Here is a 14,202-nt window from a genome sequence, read left to right as displayed (position 1 = left end):
CTGTAATTGCAGGGACATGGTGACGGTTCTAATAAGAAGGATCGTACAGAGTACTGTTGAGAGCCTCCCTGACTGCTCCGTGCTATTACTGCCTCAGCATCTGTCTGGGGAGCAGGCAGCCTGCGGTTCCTTGAACTCACACCAGCCAGTCCTGTGAGCACCTCCACTAGATGACCCCCTTCCTTGAGACCAGCAGTCTTGCTGAACCCCAGGGCCTATTCACAGGCTCCCCTTCAATGACACTCTTAGAGCACTCACCAGAATCCTAGTCCTTTTGGTCTGAATGGACCAATCCGCACTCAGCCTGGGGAGCCCACAGCATTTCATCCAGGTTCTCTTATAAAAACCTGAACCCCAATTACTGCCTCTTTCTCTGTTCAGTTCTATCCTTGACCTCACTCAGAGCTTGCTGATAATTCTCTCAGGACTTAGAGTCATAAACTCACCTGCTTGAGTTGTCCTTTGTTCTTCTATTGAGCTAAGTAAGACTTCTCATGGGCTCATTTAAGCAAATGTAAATTTAACATTTGTCACAAGAAGAATAATTAAAAGCCATGATGGTAAAATTCTGAACTAAGATTTATAAAATCTTAGCCTGTTTAATTCTTAGCATAAGTTTTTGTGAGGCTTAAAGGAACTGTTTTCTCATGGCTTTGACATACACTGAATGCGATATATAAATATCTGAAAGTATATATGTTATATAATTTATATAACATTTATTTATTTATTGAATACAATCAGATCAGATCAGATCAGTTGCTCAGTCGTGTCCGACTCTGCGACCCCATGAATCGCAGCACGCCAGGCCTCCCTGTCCATCACCAACTCCCGGAGTTCACTCAGACTCAACATCCATCGAGTCAGTGATGCCATCCAGCCATCTCACCCTCTGTCGTCCCTTTCTCTTCTTGCCCCCAATCCCTCCCAGCATCAGAGTCTTTGCCAATGAGTCAACTCTTTGCATGAGGTAGCCAAAGTACTGGAGTTTCAGCTTTAGCATCATTCCTTCCAAAGAACACCCAGGGCTAATCTCCTTCAGAATGGACTGGTTGGATCTCCTTGCAGTCCAAGGGACTCTCAAGAGTCTTCTCCAGCACCACAGTTCAAAAGCATCAATTCTTTGACACTCAGCCTTCTTCACAGTCCAACTCTCACATCCATATATGACCACAGGAAAAACCATAGCCTTGACTAGATGGACCTTTGTTGGCAAAGTAATGTCTCTGCTATTCCATATGCTATCTAGGTTGATCATAACTTTCCTTCCAAGGAGTAAGCGTCTTTTAATTTCATGGTTGCAGTCACCATCTGCAGTGATTTTGGAGGCCAGAAAAATAAAGTCTGACACTGTTTCCACTGTTTCCCCATCTATTTCCCATGAAGTGATGGCACCGGATGCTATGATCTTCATTTTCTGAATGTTGAGCTTTAAGCCAACTTTTTCACTCTCCACTTTCACTTTCATCAAGAGGCTTTTGAGTTCCTCTTCACTTTCTGCCATAAGGGTGGTGTCATCTGCATATCTGAGGTTATTGATAATTCTCCCGGAAATCTTGATTCCAGCTTGTGTTTCTTAACAATAAATAAATATCTGAAAGTATAAATGCTAGCAGTGAGAAACTGAAAAGGAACATATGAGTGTATGTATATTAGTACACATACTTAAATTAGAAATGCTAGATCACAACTGGTCATTTCAGAATTGCAGATGATTTACTAAGAACTGCAAACAGACCTGTGGACACAGTGGGAGAACGAGAGGGGGACCAATTGAGAGAATAGCCTTGACATATATTCACCACAATGTGTGAAATAGGGAGCAAGAGGGAAGCTGCTGTATAGCACAGAGAGCTCAGCTCAGCGCTCTGTGATGGCTAGAGGGGTGAGATGGAAATCGTGGGCGGGAGGGTCCACGATTAACATTTGTCAGTTAATCTATTTTGTCTACTATTCTTGGAATTCATTTCCTTAAATGTCAGGAGGTTACGTTTTTTAAGGAACTTCCACATTGCCCTCCCAAGTGACTGCACCAGTTTGTAATCCTTCCAGCCATGTAGGAGTTCCCTGATCCCCAGGCCTCTTTAGCATTTATGATATTATTAGTGGGCTTTTTGCTAGTTGTTATTCTGACTGGCATGAGATGATACATCATTGTAGTTTTGTTTTGCATTTCTTATTATTTAGCGATGCTGAGCATTCATTTGCCTCTTGCCCATCTAAATGATCAAGTTGCCCCACCCAGGCTCAGCAGTTGTGGAGCACAGGCTTAGTCTCCCCGAAGCATGTGGAATGTTCCTGGACCAACGATGAGGCCCGTGTTCCTTGTACTGTCAGGTGGGTTCTTAAGCACTGGGTTATCAGTCTTCTTTTTTTCTTTTGAGGTGTATATATATTTTTGCAATATAACTGCTTTACAATGTTGTGTTAGATTCTGCTGTACAACTTCCTCAATCAGCCATAAGCATATGTATACCCACTCTCTCTTGACCCTCCCGCCCACGATTTCCATCTCACCCCTCTAGCCATCACAGAGCACTGAGCTGAGCTCTCTGTGCTATACAGCAGCTTCCCTCTTGCTCTCTATTTTACACATTGTGGTGAATATATGTCAAGGCTATTCTCTCAATTGGTCCCCCTCTCATTCTCCCAGTGTCCACAGGTCTATTCTCTGTATTTGTGAAAATATTGTATTAATATACATATATATGGAATCTAGAAAATGTTATTGGTGAACCTATTTAATGAGCAGGACTAGAAGTGCAGATGTAGATATTAAGCTTTTTTATATTAAGCTTTCAAGGCATAAAATACATGGACGATCATTCCATGCATTTTGCTATGTGAAGGAAGCCCATCTGAAAATGCTACAAAAAGTAGGATTTTTACAACATGGCATTTTGGTGTAGGTAAATGTTCTTATGTGCTCAGTTGTGTCTGAGTCTTTGGGACCCAATGGACTGTAGCCTGCCAGGTACCTCTGTCCATGAGATTTCCCAGGAAAGAACACTGGAGTGGGTGGTCACTTCTTTTTCCAGGGAACTTCCTTACCCAAGGATTGAACCCACATCACTCGGGTCACCTGCATTGGCAAGTGGATTCTTTACCACAGAGCCACCTGAGAACATAGTTGGAAATGTAGAAGAGATTAAAATGGTCAGTGGTTGCCATGGGTTGCAAAGGAGGGGTTATGAGTATCCTGAGTTCAGGACCATGAAATCATTGTGTTAAACTGTTTAAATGGACACAAGTTATTATACATTTGTCCAGACCCGTAGAGTCAGTCAGTTCAGTTGCTCAGTCATGTTTGACTCTTTGCGACCCCATGGACTGCAGCACGCCAGGCCTCCCTGTCCATCACCAGCTCCCGGAGTTGACTCAAACTCACGTCCATTGAGTCGGTGACGCCATCCAACCATCTCATCCTCTGTCATCCCCTTTTCCTCCCGCCTTCAATCTTTCCCAGTATCAGCGTCTTTTCCAATAAGTCAGCTCTTCACATCAGGTGGCCAAAGTATTGGAGTTTCAGCTTCAACATCAGTCCTTCCAATGAATATTCAGGACTGATTTCCTTTAGGATGGACTGGTTGGATCTCCTTGCAGTTCAAGGACTCTCAAGAGTCTTCTCCAACACCACAGCTCAAAAGCATCAATTCTTTGGTGCTCAGCTTTCTTTATAGTCCAACTCTCACATCCATATATGACTACTGGAAAAAACCATAGCTATGACGAGATGGACCTTTGTTGACAAAGTAATGTCTCTGCTTTTTAATATGCTGTCTAGGTTGGTCATAACTTTCCTTCTAAAGAGTAAGCATCTTTTAATTTCATGGCTGCAGTCACCTTCTACAGTGATTTTGGACTCCCCAAAACTAAAGTCTGCCACTGTTTCCCCATCTATTTCCCATGAAGTGGTGGGACCAGATGCCATGATCTTCGTTTTCTGAATGTTGAGCTTTAAGCCAACTTTTTCACTCTCCTCTTTCACTTTCATCAAGAGGCTTTTGAGTTCCTCTTCACTTTCTGCCATAAGGGTGGTGTCATCTGCATATCTGAGGTTATTGATATTTCTCCCAGCAATCTTGATTCCAGTTTGTGTTTCTTCCAGCCCAGCGTTTCTCATGATGTACTCTGCATATAAGTTAAATAAACAGGGTGACAATATACAGCCTTGAGGAACTCCTTTTCCTATTTGGAACCAGTCTGTTGTTCCATGTCCAGTTCTAACTGGTGATTCCTGACCTGCATACAGATTTCTCAAGAGGCAGGTCAGGTGGTCTGGTATTCCCATCTCTTTCAGAATTTTCCACAGTTTATTGTGATCCACACAGTCAAAGACTTTGGCATAGTCAATAAAGCAGAAATAGATGTTTCTTTGGAACACTCTTACTTTCTCGATCCAGCGGATGTTGGCAATTTGATCTCTGGTTCCTCTGCCTTTTCTACAACCAGCTTGAACATCTGGAAGTTCACGGTTCACGTATTGCTGAAGCCCGGCTTGGAGAATTTTGAGCATTACTTTGCTAGCGTGTGAGATGAGTGCAATTGTGTGGTAGTTTGAGCATTCTATGGCATTGCCTTTCTTAGGGATTGGAATGAAAACTGACCTTTTCCAGTCCTGTGGCCACTGCTGAGTTTTCCAAATTCGCTGGCATATTGAGTGCAGCACTTTCACAGCATCATCTTTCAGGATTTGAAATACCTCAACTGGAATCCCATCACCTCCAGTAGCTTTGTTTGTAGTGATGCTTCCTAAGGCCCACTTGACTTCACATTCCAGGATATCTGTACACATCCCTAAAAGAGAAACATAAAGTGAAACTAGAAACTTTACTTAATGTCTATGTAAATTCATCTGTGCTAACAAATGTACCTTCAGGTGGGGAAAGATAAGTAGGGAGATTGTCTATGTGTGGGAACAAGATGTATATGGGAAATCTCTGTACCGTACTCTCATTTCTGCTGTGAAACTGAATCATCTAAGATACTGGTACTGGTACATGCACACTAAATATTTTTTAGAATATATACTATTAGAAAACTGGATATGCTCCTATATTTAATTTTTCCTTAGTTATCCTTTAAAGATGTGAGAAAATAGAACTCTTTAAAAAGAGCAGAGAACAAACTATAATAGATGATTCATAAGCTTAGAAATACAACCATGAAGTAGAGCAGCAACATTTTTATGTGTTGAAAGTGAAAATGAAGTCGCTCAGTCGTGTCTGACTCTTTGCAACCCTATGGACTGAAGCCCACTAGTCTCCTCTGTCCATCGATTTTCCAGGCAAGAATACTGGAGAGTGTTGCCATTTTCTTCTCCAGGGGATCTTCCTGACCCAGGGATCAAACTTGGGTCTCCCACACTGCAGGCAGACTCTTTACCATCTGAGCCACCAGAGAATCCCTTTCATGTATTAATTTAGGGGTAAGTTCACTTATGACCTAACACTGATCCTTATTTCTTTGGTTGGTCATCGGATAGCTTTAAGGGCATCATTTTCAAAGGCATTTGTCCCTGCACATACACACTGTTAACCCAACGTCCACTGCTGCCCCTGGTTTATTTTTAAAGAAAGCTGTGATGGAAACACCTCCAGGCCCCTGCTCTGAAGTAGGATGCCCCCCGCCTGCAGAGAGGTGTTCACAGTGCAAAGCATTTTGTGAAAACCTGTGTCCCCAGGTTACAGAGGGGAGTAAAAACAACAACAAAAAACCTAAGGACTCAGGCCATCTTTGATAGAATTCTGAGAGCAAAGCCTTGCAGGAACCCAGGGCCCCCTCCCCTCCCCTCCCCCAAGGGCACAGGCACAGGCCGCACCCATTCCAGAGAGAAACCCTCCCCAGGAATCAGGCTGACATTCTTTGTTTGGAGAAGATCCCGCCCTCAACCCTGGCTCCAGAGCTCTGGGGCAGGCAGAGCTGAGGGCTCCAGCTCAGGGCTCCTGGAAGCCGGTCTTCCTGCTGCTTTGTTTCAAAAACCCTCAGAGGCGGAGTCGGGTAGCCCAGAAGTTGGGCCCATTGTTTCTTGTGAATTGTTCTGGGCCCTGCTTTCTCTAATGAGAACTCTCGGAGAGAGTGGAGAAAGAGAGCACCAAACCCAGGATGTGATTAGCATATCAGCTTAATCTTGATTACCCACTACAGCTCAGGGAGAGAGGAAGTCAGAAAAGAGCTCAGAAAAGGGAGAGAGAAACAAGAAGACGTTCTCTTCTTTTTCACTGCAGCAGTTTAAGGTGAAAGAGCTGTGTGGATGCCTCTAAAGGTATTTTCTCAGCATGTATGCGAGTTTGCGACATAATATCCCCAAAGAAGACTCAGAGCAGGAGGAAGAAGAGGAGGAAATGGCAGCTTCTCAGGTAAATGTCCTGTCCCGGGTCTGGGGCTGTGTCTGCTTTTCCTCCTGAAAAGGCTGGACTGAGAAGCTGCAAACCTTTACTCCTCTGATTCCAGTTTTTCTCCCAGGGGGTTTGTTGTTATCAACTTCTTTTTTCTTTTTTTCTTATAATAATGAAGACTGGCTCTTTAGACTGCTTCTCCCTTGTGTCCCACAGCCTTTTCTTCATTCTAACCTGGCTTTCTACAGACCATGATGAATTCTCAACATGAATTAGTGACTTTCAACTGGTGAATATATTCCCTTTGTGAGAGATGAACACAGATATCTGAGATTCCTATTGGAATGTGGTTCAGTGTTGAGATCCTAGGAAAGTAGGGGAAATGCCGTGATGAGTTTACATGTGGATGCAATTCAATTCTTTAGAACAGGAGTAAAAAAATGCCCTTATAAGTAGAATGAACTCAGCAGTCCAAAATTTTTCAGAAAATTTTCAGAAATGAAAAAAGTACCAGAGACTATCCTCTATATCGATAAAAAAAACCCTTACTATTATGTACTATTAGTACTATTAGTAGTATTAATGTACTATTAGTTTACAGATCATGAGAGGTATATATGTGGTGGAATTTGCATAAAACTGATATTTTTCATAATAGATTGAGATTATGGTTTTCATAATATTGCTAAAATACCTGGCAGTGATAACGCATTTTTCCATGTGCTTCTTACCCCATGACCTCAGATGTTCACTGGTTCAGGTGCTTCCTTGAAATTCCAGTGCATTTTTTTTTTTTCCTATCTTCATAAAGGGTCTTGGAAAGAAAAATTGAGGGATATGCGTAACTATTACAGTTAATGGGGAAACTCTTTATCATCTTAGTTTCTCTTTGCTTCGAACAATGAACACTGTTGGCTAAAACAGATGCACAACTTGAGAATTGTGAGTTAAGTTTTATTTACAGCAAAATGTGGACAGCACCTCAGATAACTCTTGAGAGACTGCTCCAAGAGGCAGTGGGGGAAGGTCAGTGTATAAGATTTTAGTGAACCACGAGTCCAGTGCAGACAAGCGCTAACTTGACAAAAGCATTTCTTCCAGTCATGAGGAGCTGATGTCACCGTTCAGTGATTTAGTGCTGATTCCCTGGTGCCTCAGATGGTAAAGTGTTTGCCTGCAATGCAGGAGACCGGGGTTCAATTCCTGGGTCAAGAAGATCCCCTGGAGAAGGAAATGGCAATCCACTCCAGTACTCTTGCCTGGAAAATTCCATGGATGGAGGAGCCTGGTGGGCTATAGTCCATGGGGTCACAAAGAGTCAGACACGACTGAGCGACTTCACTTTCTTTCTTCTTCTAGATATGAAGGGGCTCCCCTGATGCCTCAGATGGTAAAGAATCTGCCTGCAATGCCTTGGTTTGACCCATGGGTGGGAAGATCCCCTTGAGGAGGGCATGGTAACCCACTCTGGTATTCTTGCCTGGAGAATCCCCACAGACAGAATACAAGCGTCTAAGTGACTAAGCCCAGCACACACAGATATGAAGAGATGCAAGGATTGGGATCTTGGAATCAGTTCCTGAAAATATCTAACTCTCTAAAGACCTGTTCCACCAGATTCCCTGGAGTACAGAGTGCCTCAATGCAACCTGAACTCCCTCAGGGGATTGAAGTCAACACTTGCAGCACCATAGGGTTCATTCTCCCCAGAGGCAGATGACAAATGCCCTTGTTGTTGTTCAGTTGCTGGCAATGCTCTTGGCAAGTGCCAGTTTGTAGTTGACAATATTCACCTGTGTTTAGTAGAGATATACTGGGTTTGGGGAGTGGGGGTTTTCGTCACTCAAGCCCCAGTCTGATCATTTTTGGTACACTCCATGCTCACATCACAGACATAGTTTCATCCTATTTCTGTATTTTCAAATATGTTTACAAGAATCATATTAGTGCTAATCTATGTTCAACAGTGGGTTTTTTTTTTTTTTTCTGTGTCAAGTTTTAAAATATAGTTCAGTGCAAATGATACAGACTTCCAGGAAATTAAAAAATTCAGAACCAGAGCTCCACTTTATTTTATATTGTTGTATATGTCTGCACTCTAGTCTATTTTTAAAAATTAAAATAATATCCTGAAATATTTATGAACATTTTTAATCAGGTAGAAATTATCCTGATGTTATTGACATGACAGTTTTTCTCTATTACTATTACTGAGTATGGAGTCTCATTGTAGTATATGTCTGTATGCATAAACATGTTAACATAATAACATCGATATTTTTCTTGTTGTTGTTGTTTTTAAGATTCCGTGGAGAACGGAATGGCTACCCATTCCAGTATTCTTGCTTGGGGAATCCCATGGACAGAGGAGCCTGTCAGGCTACAGTCCCTGGGGTCCCAAAGAGTAGGACACAACTGAGTGACAAACACTTTTCTTGTTTTTAGTATTATTTACAAATACAGAAATTTCTATAAACTTTCATTAGCGTTGTCTCTGTATATTTTTCTGGGTTTTATGAAAGTCTATAGTCCATACAGTGAAGTAAAATTTCAGCTCTGCCATTTAAAGAATGTCCGTTAAAATATTTGTCAAGAGATGCAACAGCAACATTATTGATTTTAAATTGTTTCTGTTGAACATTCAAGACTCTGGAAAACTGTCAGAAAGATATATAGTATATACTAAATAGTTACAATGATTCTTGCCACCAAAGTTACAATCCTATTAGAACTGTAAAATCTGTAGAACTCTTAAAGTTCAAAGTTAAGTATGAATTCTTTCCTTACTATTCTACTTCACTGCTGTTCAAAATGGTCATTCATGGAGCAGAATTTTCAACATTACTAGTTCCAAAAAGGTTGTTAAAAATGTGGCACACTGAGCCCACCACGGCATGTTTGGAGTAGAATATGCTTTTAAAAATATCTCCTTATTTTTTTTTTGATAGTTTATCCTGTGTCACATGAGAACAACACTCAAAAATAAATATGCCAATGTTGATCTGATTATTTTATAATTCCTCTTCCAAGTCACAATAGTTTCCGTAGTAGTTTGTGGATCATATCTCATCCTATTTTCTTGGGGCTAAAAATAGGGTAGAAAATATTCAGTTCAGTTCAGTCTCTCGGTCATATCCGACTCTTTGCGACCCCATGACTGCAGCATGCCAGGCCTCCCTGTCCATCACCAACTCCCAGAGTTGACTCAAACTCATGTCCATTGAGTCAGTGTTGCCATCCAACCATCTCATCCTCTGTCATCCCCTTCTCCTCCCGCCTTCAATCTTTCCCAGGATGAGGGTCATTTCAAATGAGTCCATTCTTCGCATCAGGTGGCCAAAGTATTGGAATTTCAGCTTGAATATTAGTCCTTCCAGTGAATATTCGGGACTGATTTCCTTCAAAATGGACAGTTTGGATCTCCTGACAGTCCAAGGGACTCTCAAGAGTCCTCTCCAACACCACAGTTCAAAAGTATCAATTATTCAATGTTCAGCTTTCTTTATAGTCCAACTCTCACATCCGTACATGACCACTGGAAAAACCATAGCCTTGATGAGATGGACCTTTGTTGACAAAGTAATGTCTCTGCTTTTTAATATGCTGTCTAGGTTGGTCATAACTTTTCTTCCAAGGAGTAAGCGTCTTTTTATTTTATGGCTCCAGTCACCATCTGCAGTGATTTTGGAGCCCCCCCCCCCAAAAAAAAGTCTGTCACTGTTTCCACTGTTTCCCCATCTATTTGCCATGAAGTGATGGGACATGATGCTATGATCTTAGTTTTCTGAAAGTTGAGCTTTAAACCAACTTTTTCACTCTCCTCTTTCACTTTCATCAAGAGGTTTTTTACTTCCTCTTCACTTTCTGCCATAAGGGTGATGTCATCTGCATATCTGAGGTTATTGATATTTCTCCCGGCAATCTTGATTTCAGCTTGTGCTTCATCCAGCCCAGCTTTTCTCATGATATATAACTCTGCATATAAGTTAAATAAGCAGGGTGACAATATACAGCCTTGACTGTATTCCTCTTCCTATTTGGAACCAGTCTGTTGTTCCATATCCAGTTCTAACTGTTGATTCCTGACCTGCACACAGATTTCTCAAGAGGCAGGTCAGGTGGTCTGGTATTCCCATCTCTTTCAGAATTTTCCACAGTTTATTGTGATCCACACAGTCAAAGGCTTTGGCACAGTCAGTAAAACAGAAATAGATGTTTCTCTGGAACTCTCTTGCTTTCTCGATGGTCCAGCGGATGTTGGCAATTTGAACTCTGGTTCCTCTGCGTTTTCTAAAACCAGCTTGAACATCTGGAAGTTCACGGTTCACATATTGTTGAAGCCTGGCTTGGAGAATTTTGAGCATTACTTTGCTGGTGTGCGAGATGAGTGCATTTGTGCAGTAGTTTGATCATTCTTTGGCATTGCCTTTCTTAGGGATTGGAATGAAAACTGACCTTTTCCAGTCCTGTGGCCACTGCTGAGTTTTCCAAATTTGCTGGCATATTGAGTGCAGCACTTTCACAGCATCATCTTTCAGGATTTGGAATAGCTCAACTGGAATTCCATCGCCTCCACTATCTTTGTTCGTAGTGATGCTTTCTAAGGCCCACTTGACTTCACATTCCAGGATGTCTGGCTCTAGGTCAGTGATCACACCATCGTGATATCTGGGTCATGAAGATCTTTTTTGTACAGTTCTTCTGTGTATTCTTGCCACCTCTTCTTAATATCTTCTGCTTCTGTTAGGTCCTTATCATTTCTGTCCTTTTTTCAGCCCATCTTTGTGTGAAATGTCCCCTTGGTATCTCTAATTTTCTTGAAGAGATCTCTAGTCTTTCCCATTCTGTTGTTTTCCTCTATTTCTTTGCACTGATCACTGAGGAAGGCTTTCTTACCTCTCCTTGCTATTCCTGGGAACTCTGCATTCAAATGGGTATATCTTGCCTTTTCTCCTTTGCTTTTGGCTTTTCTTCTTTTCACAGCTATTTGTAAGGCCTCCTCAGACAGCCATTTTGCTTTTTTGCATTTCTTTTTCTTAGGGGTGGTCTTGATCCCTGTCTCCTGTACAATGTCATAAACCTCAGTCCATAGTTCATCAGGCACTCTGTCTATCAGATCTAGGCCCTTAAATCTATTTCTCACTTCCACTGTATACTCATAAGGGATTTGATTTAGGTCATACCTGAATGGTCTAGTGGTTTTCCCCACTTCTTCAGTTTAAGTCTGAATTTAGCAATAAGGAGTTCATGATTGGAACCACAGTGAGCTCCCAGTCTTGTTTTTTGCTGACTGTATAGAGCTTCTCCATCTTTGGCTGCAAGGTATATAATCAGTCTGATTTCAGTGTTGACCATCTGGTGATGTCCATGTGTAGAGTCTTCTCTTGTGTTGTTGGAAGAGGGTGTTTGCTATGATCAGTGTGTTCTCTTGGCAGAACTCTATTAGCCTTTGCCCTCCTTCATTCTGTACTACAAGGCCAAATTTGCCTGTTATTCCAGGTGTTTCTTGACTTCCTACTTTTGCATTCCAGTCCCCTATAATGAAAAGGACATCTTTTTGGGGTGTTAATTCTAGAAGGGTTGGTGGTGGCCTGCTGCAGGGTTGGGGGCACAGATTAACAGTGCATGCATGAGATCTTTTGAGGGATGTCACCATTATCTTCGTTACCTCAACCATAGTTTCAGATCAGATCAGATCAGTCGCTCAGTCGTGTCCGAATCTTTGCGACCCCATGAATCGCAGCACGCCAGGTCTGCCTGTCCATCACCAACTCCCGGAGTTCGCTGAGACTCACGTCCATCGAGTCGGTGATGCCATCCAGCCATCTCATCCTCGGTCGTCCCCTTCTCCTGCCCCCAATCCCTCCCAGCATCAGAGTCTTGTCTAATGAGTCAACTCTTCACATGAGGTGGCCAAAGTACTGGAGTTTCAGCTTTAGCATCATTTCTTCCAAAGAAATCCCAGGGCTGATCTCCTTTAGGATGGACTGGTTGGATCTCCTTGCAGTCCAAGGGACTCTCAAAAGTCTTCTCCAACACCACAGTTCAAAAGCGTCAATTCTTCAGCACTCAGCTGTCTTCACAGTCCAACTCTCACATCCATACATGACCACAGGAAAAACCATAGCCTTGACTAGACGAACCTTTGTTGGCAAAGTAATGTCTCTGCTTTTGAATATGCTATCTAGGTTGGTCACAACTTTCCTTCCAAGGAGTAAGCATCTTTTAATTTCTTGGCTGCAGCCACCATCTGTAGTGATTTTGGAGCCCAGAAAAATAAAGTCTGACACTGTTTCCCCATCTATTTGCCATGAAGTGATGGGACCGATGCCATGATCTTCATTTTCTGTATGTTGAGCTTTAAGCCAACTTTTTCACTCTCCTCTTTCACTTTCATCAAGAGGCTTTTTAGTTCCTCTTCACTTTCTGCCATAAGGGTGGTGTCATCTGCATATCTGAGGTTATTGATAGTTCTCCCGGCAATCTTGATTCCAGCTTGTGTTTCTTCCAGCCCAGCATTTCTCATGATGTACTCTGCATATAAGTTAAATAAGCAGGGTGACAATATACAGCCTTGATGAACTCCTTTTCCTATTTGGAACCAGTCTGTTGTTCCATGTCCAGTTCTAACTGTTGCTTCCTGACCTGCATACAAATTTCTCAAAAGGCAGATCAGGTGGTCTGGTATTCCCATCTCTTTCAGAATTTTCCACAGTTTATTGCGATCCACACAGTCAAGGCTTTGGCATAGTCAATAATGCAGAAATAGATGTTTTTCTGGAACTCTCTTGCTTTTTCCATGATCCAGCAGATGTTGGCAATTTGATAGATGTAAAAGAAATAATTCCATAGTTCATCAGGCACTCTATCTATCAGATCTAGGCCCTTAAATCTATTTCTCACTTCCACTGTATACTCATAAGGGATTTGATTTAGGTCATACCTGAATGGTCTAGTGGTTTTCCCTACTTTCTTCAATTTAAGTCTGAATTTGGCAATAAGGAGTTCATGGTCTGAGCCACAGTCAGCTCCTGGTCTTGTTTTTGCTGACTGTATAGAGCTTCTCCATCTTTGGCTGCAAAGAATATAATCAGTCTGATTTTGGTGTTGACCATCTGGTGATGTCCATGTGTAGAGTCTTCTCTTGTGTTGTTGGAAGAGGGTGTTTGTTATGACCAGTGCATTGTCTTGGCAAAACTCTATTAGTCTTTGCCCTTTCATTCCATATTCCAAACCATGGCCCCAGGTAAATAGCAGGGAGAGAACACAGCTCCACCCATCAACAGAAAATTGGATTAAAGATTTACTGAGCCTGGCCCTGCCCATCAGAATGAGACCCAGTTTCCCCCTCAGTTGGTCTATCCCATCAGGAAGTTTCCATAAGCCTCTTATCCTTCTCCACCAGAGGGTAGACAGACTGAAAAACCACAATCACAGAAAACTAACCAATCTAATCACATGGACCACAGCCTTGTCTAACTTAATGAAACTATGAGCCATGCTGTGCAGGGCCACCCAAGTCATAGAGGAGAGTTCTGACAAAATGTGGTCCACTGGAGAAGAGAGTGGCAAACCATTTCAGTATTCTTGCCTTGAGAACCCAATGAACAGTATGAAATGGCAAAAAGATAGGACACTGAAAGATGAACTCCCCAGGTTGGTAGGTGCCCACTATGCTACTGCAGATCAGTGGAGAAATAAATTCAGAAAGAATGAAGAGACAGAGACAAAGCATAAACAACACCCAGTTGTGGATGTGACTGGTGATGGAAGCAAGATCGGATGCTGTAAAGAGCAATATTGCATAGCAACCTGGAGTGTTAGGTCCATGAATCAAGGCAAATTGGAAGCTATCAAACAGGAG

The 14,202-nt window shown here is 42.2% G+C and overlaps 1 protein-coding gene across 4 annotated transcripts in view; it reads left to right on the top strand.

Moving 5' to 3' along the window:
* LOC147354509 (KRAB domain-containing protein 5-like) overlaps positions 1-14,202 on the top strand; it is a 56,451-nt gene that overhangs the window by 18,809 nt on the left and 23,440 nt on the right. Inside the window, exon 5 of one of the 4 annotated variants that reach the window (XM_086354223.1) lies at positions 13-159. The exons of the other annotated variants lie outside the window; for them this stretch is intronic. Coding sequence (XP_086210349.1) covers positions 13-60 — 48 coding nt within the window. The 3' untranslated portion in view covers positions 61-159. Of the gene's footprint in view, positions 1-12; positions 160-14,202 lie in introns of those variants that run through there. 4 annotated transcript variants of the gene reach the window in all.

The sequence above is a fragment of the Bos grunniens genome, chromosome 18, assembly GCF_055505025.1.
Source record: "Bos grunniens cultivar Pamir isolate PY7600 chromosome 18, Bosgru_T2T1.0, whole genome shotgun sequence".
In the NCBI taxonomy this organism is placed as follows: Eukaryota; Metazoa; Chordata; class Mammalia; order Artiodactyla; family Bovidae; genus Bos; species Bos grunniens.
The sequence above is the reverse complement of the archived record's forward strand: the minus strand, read 5'-3'. Positions and strand labels throughout refer to the sequence as shown.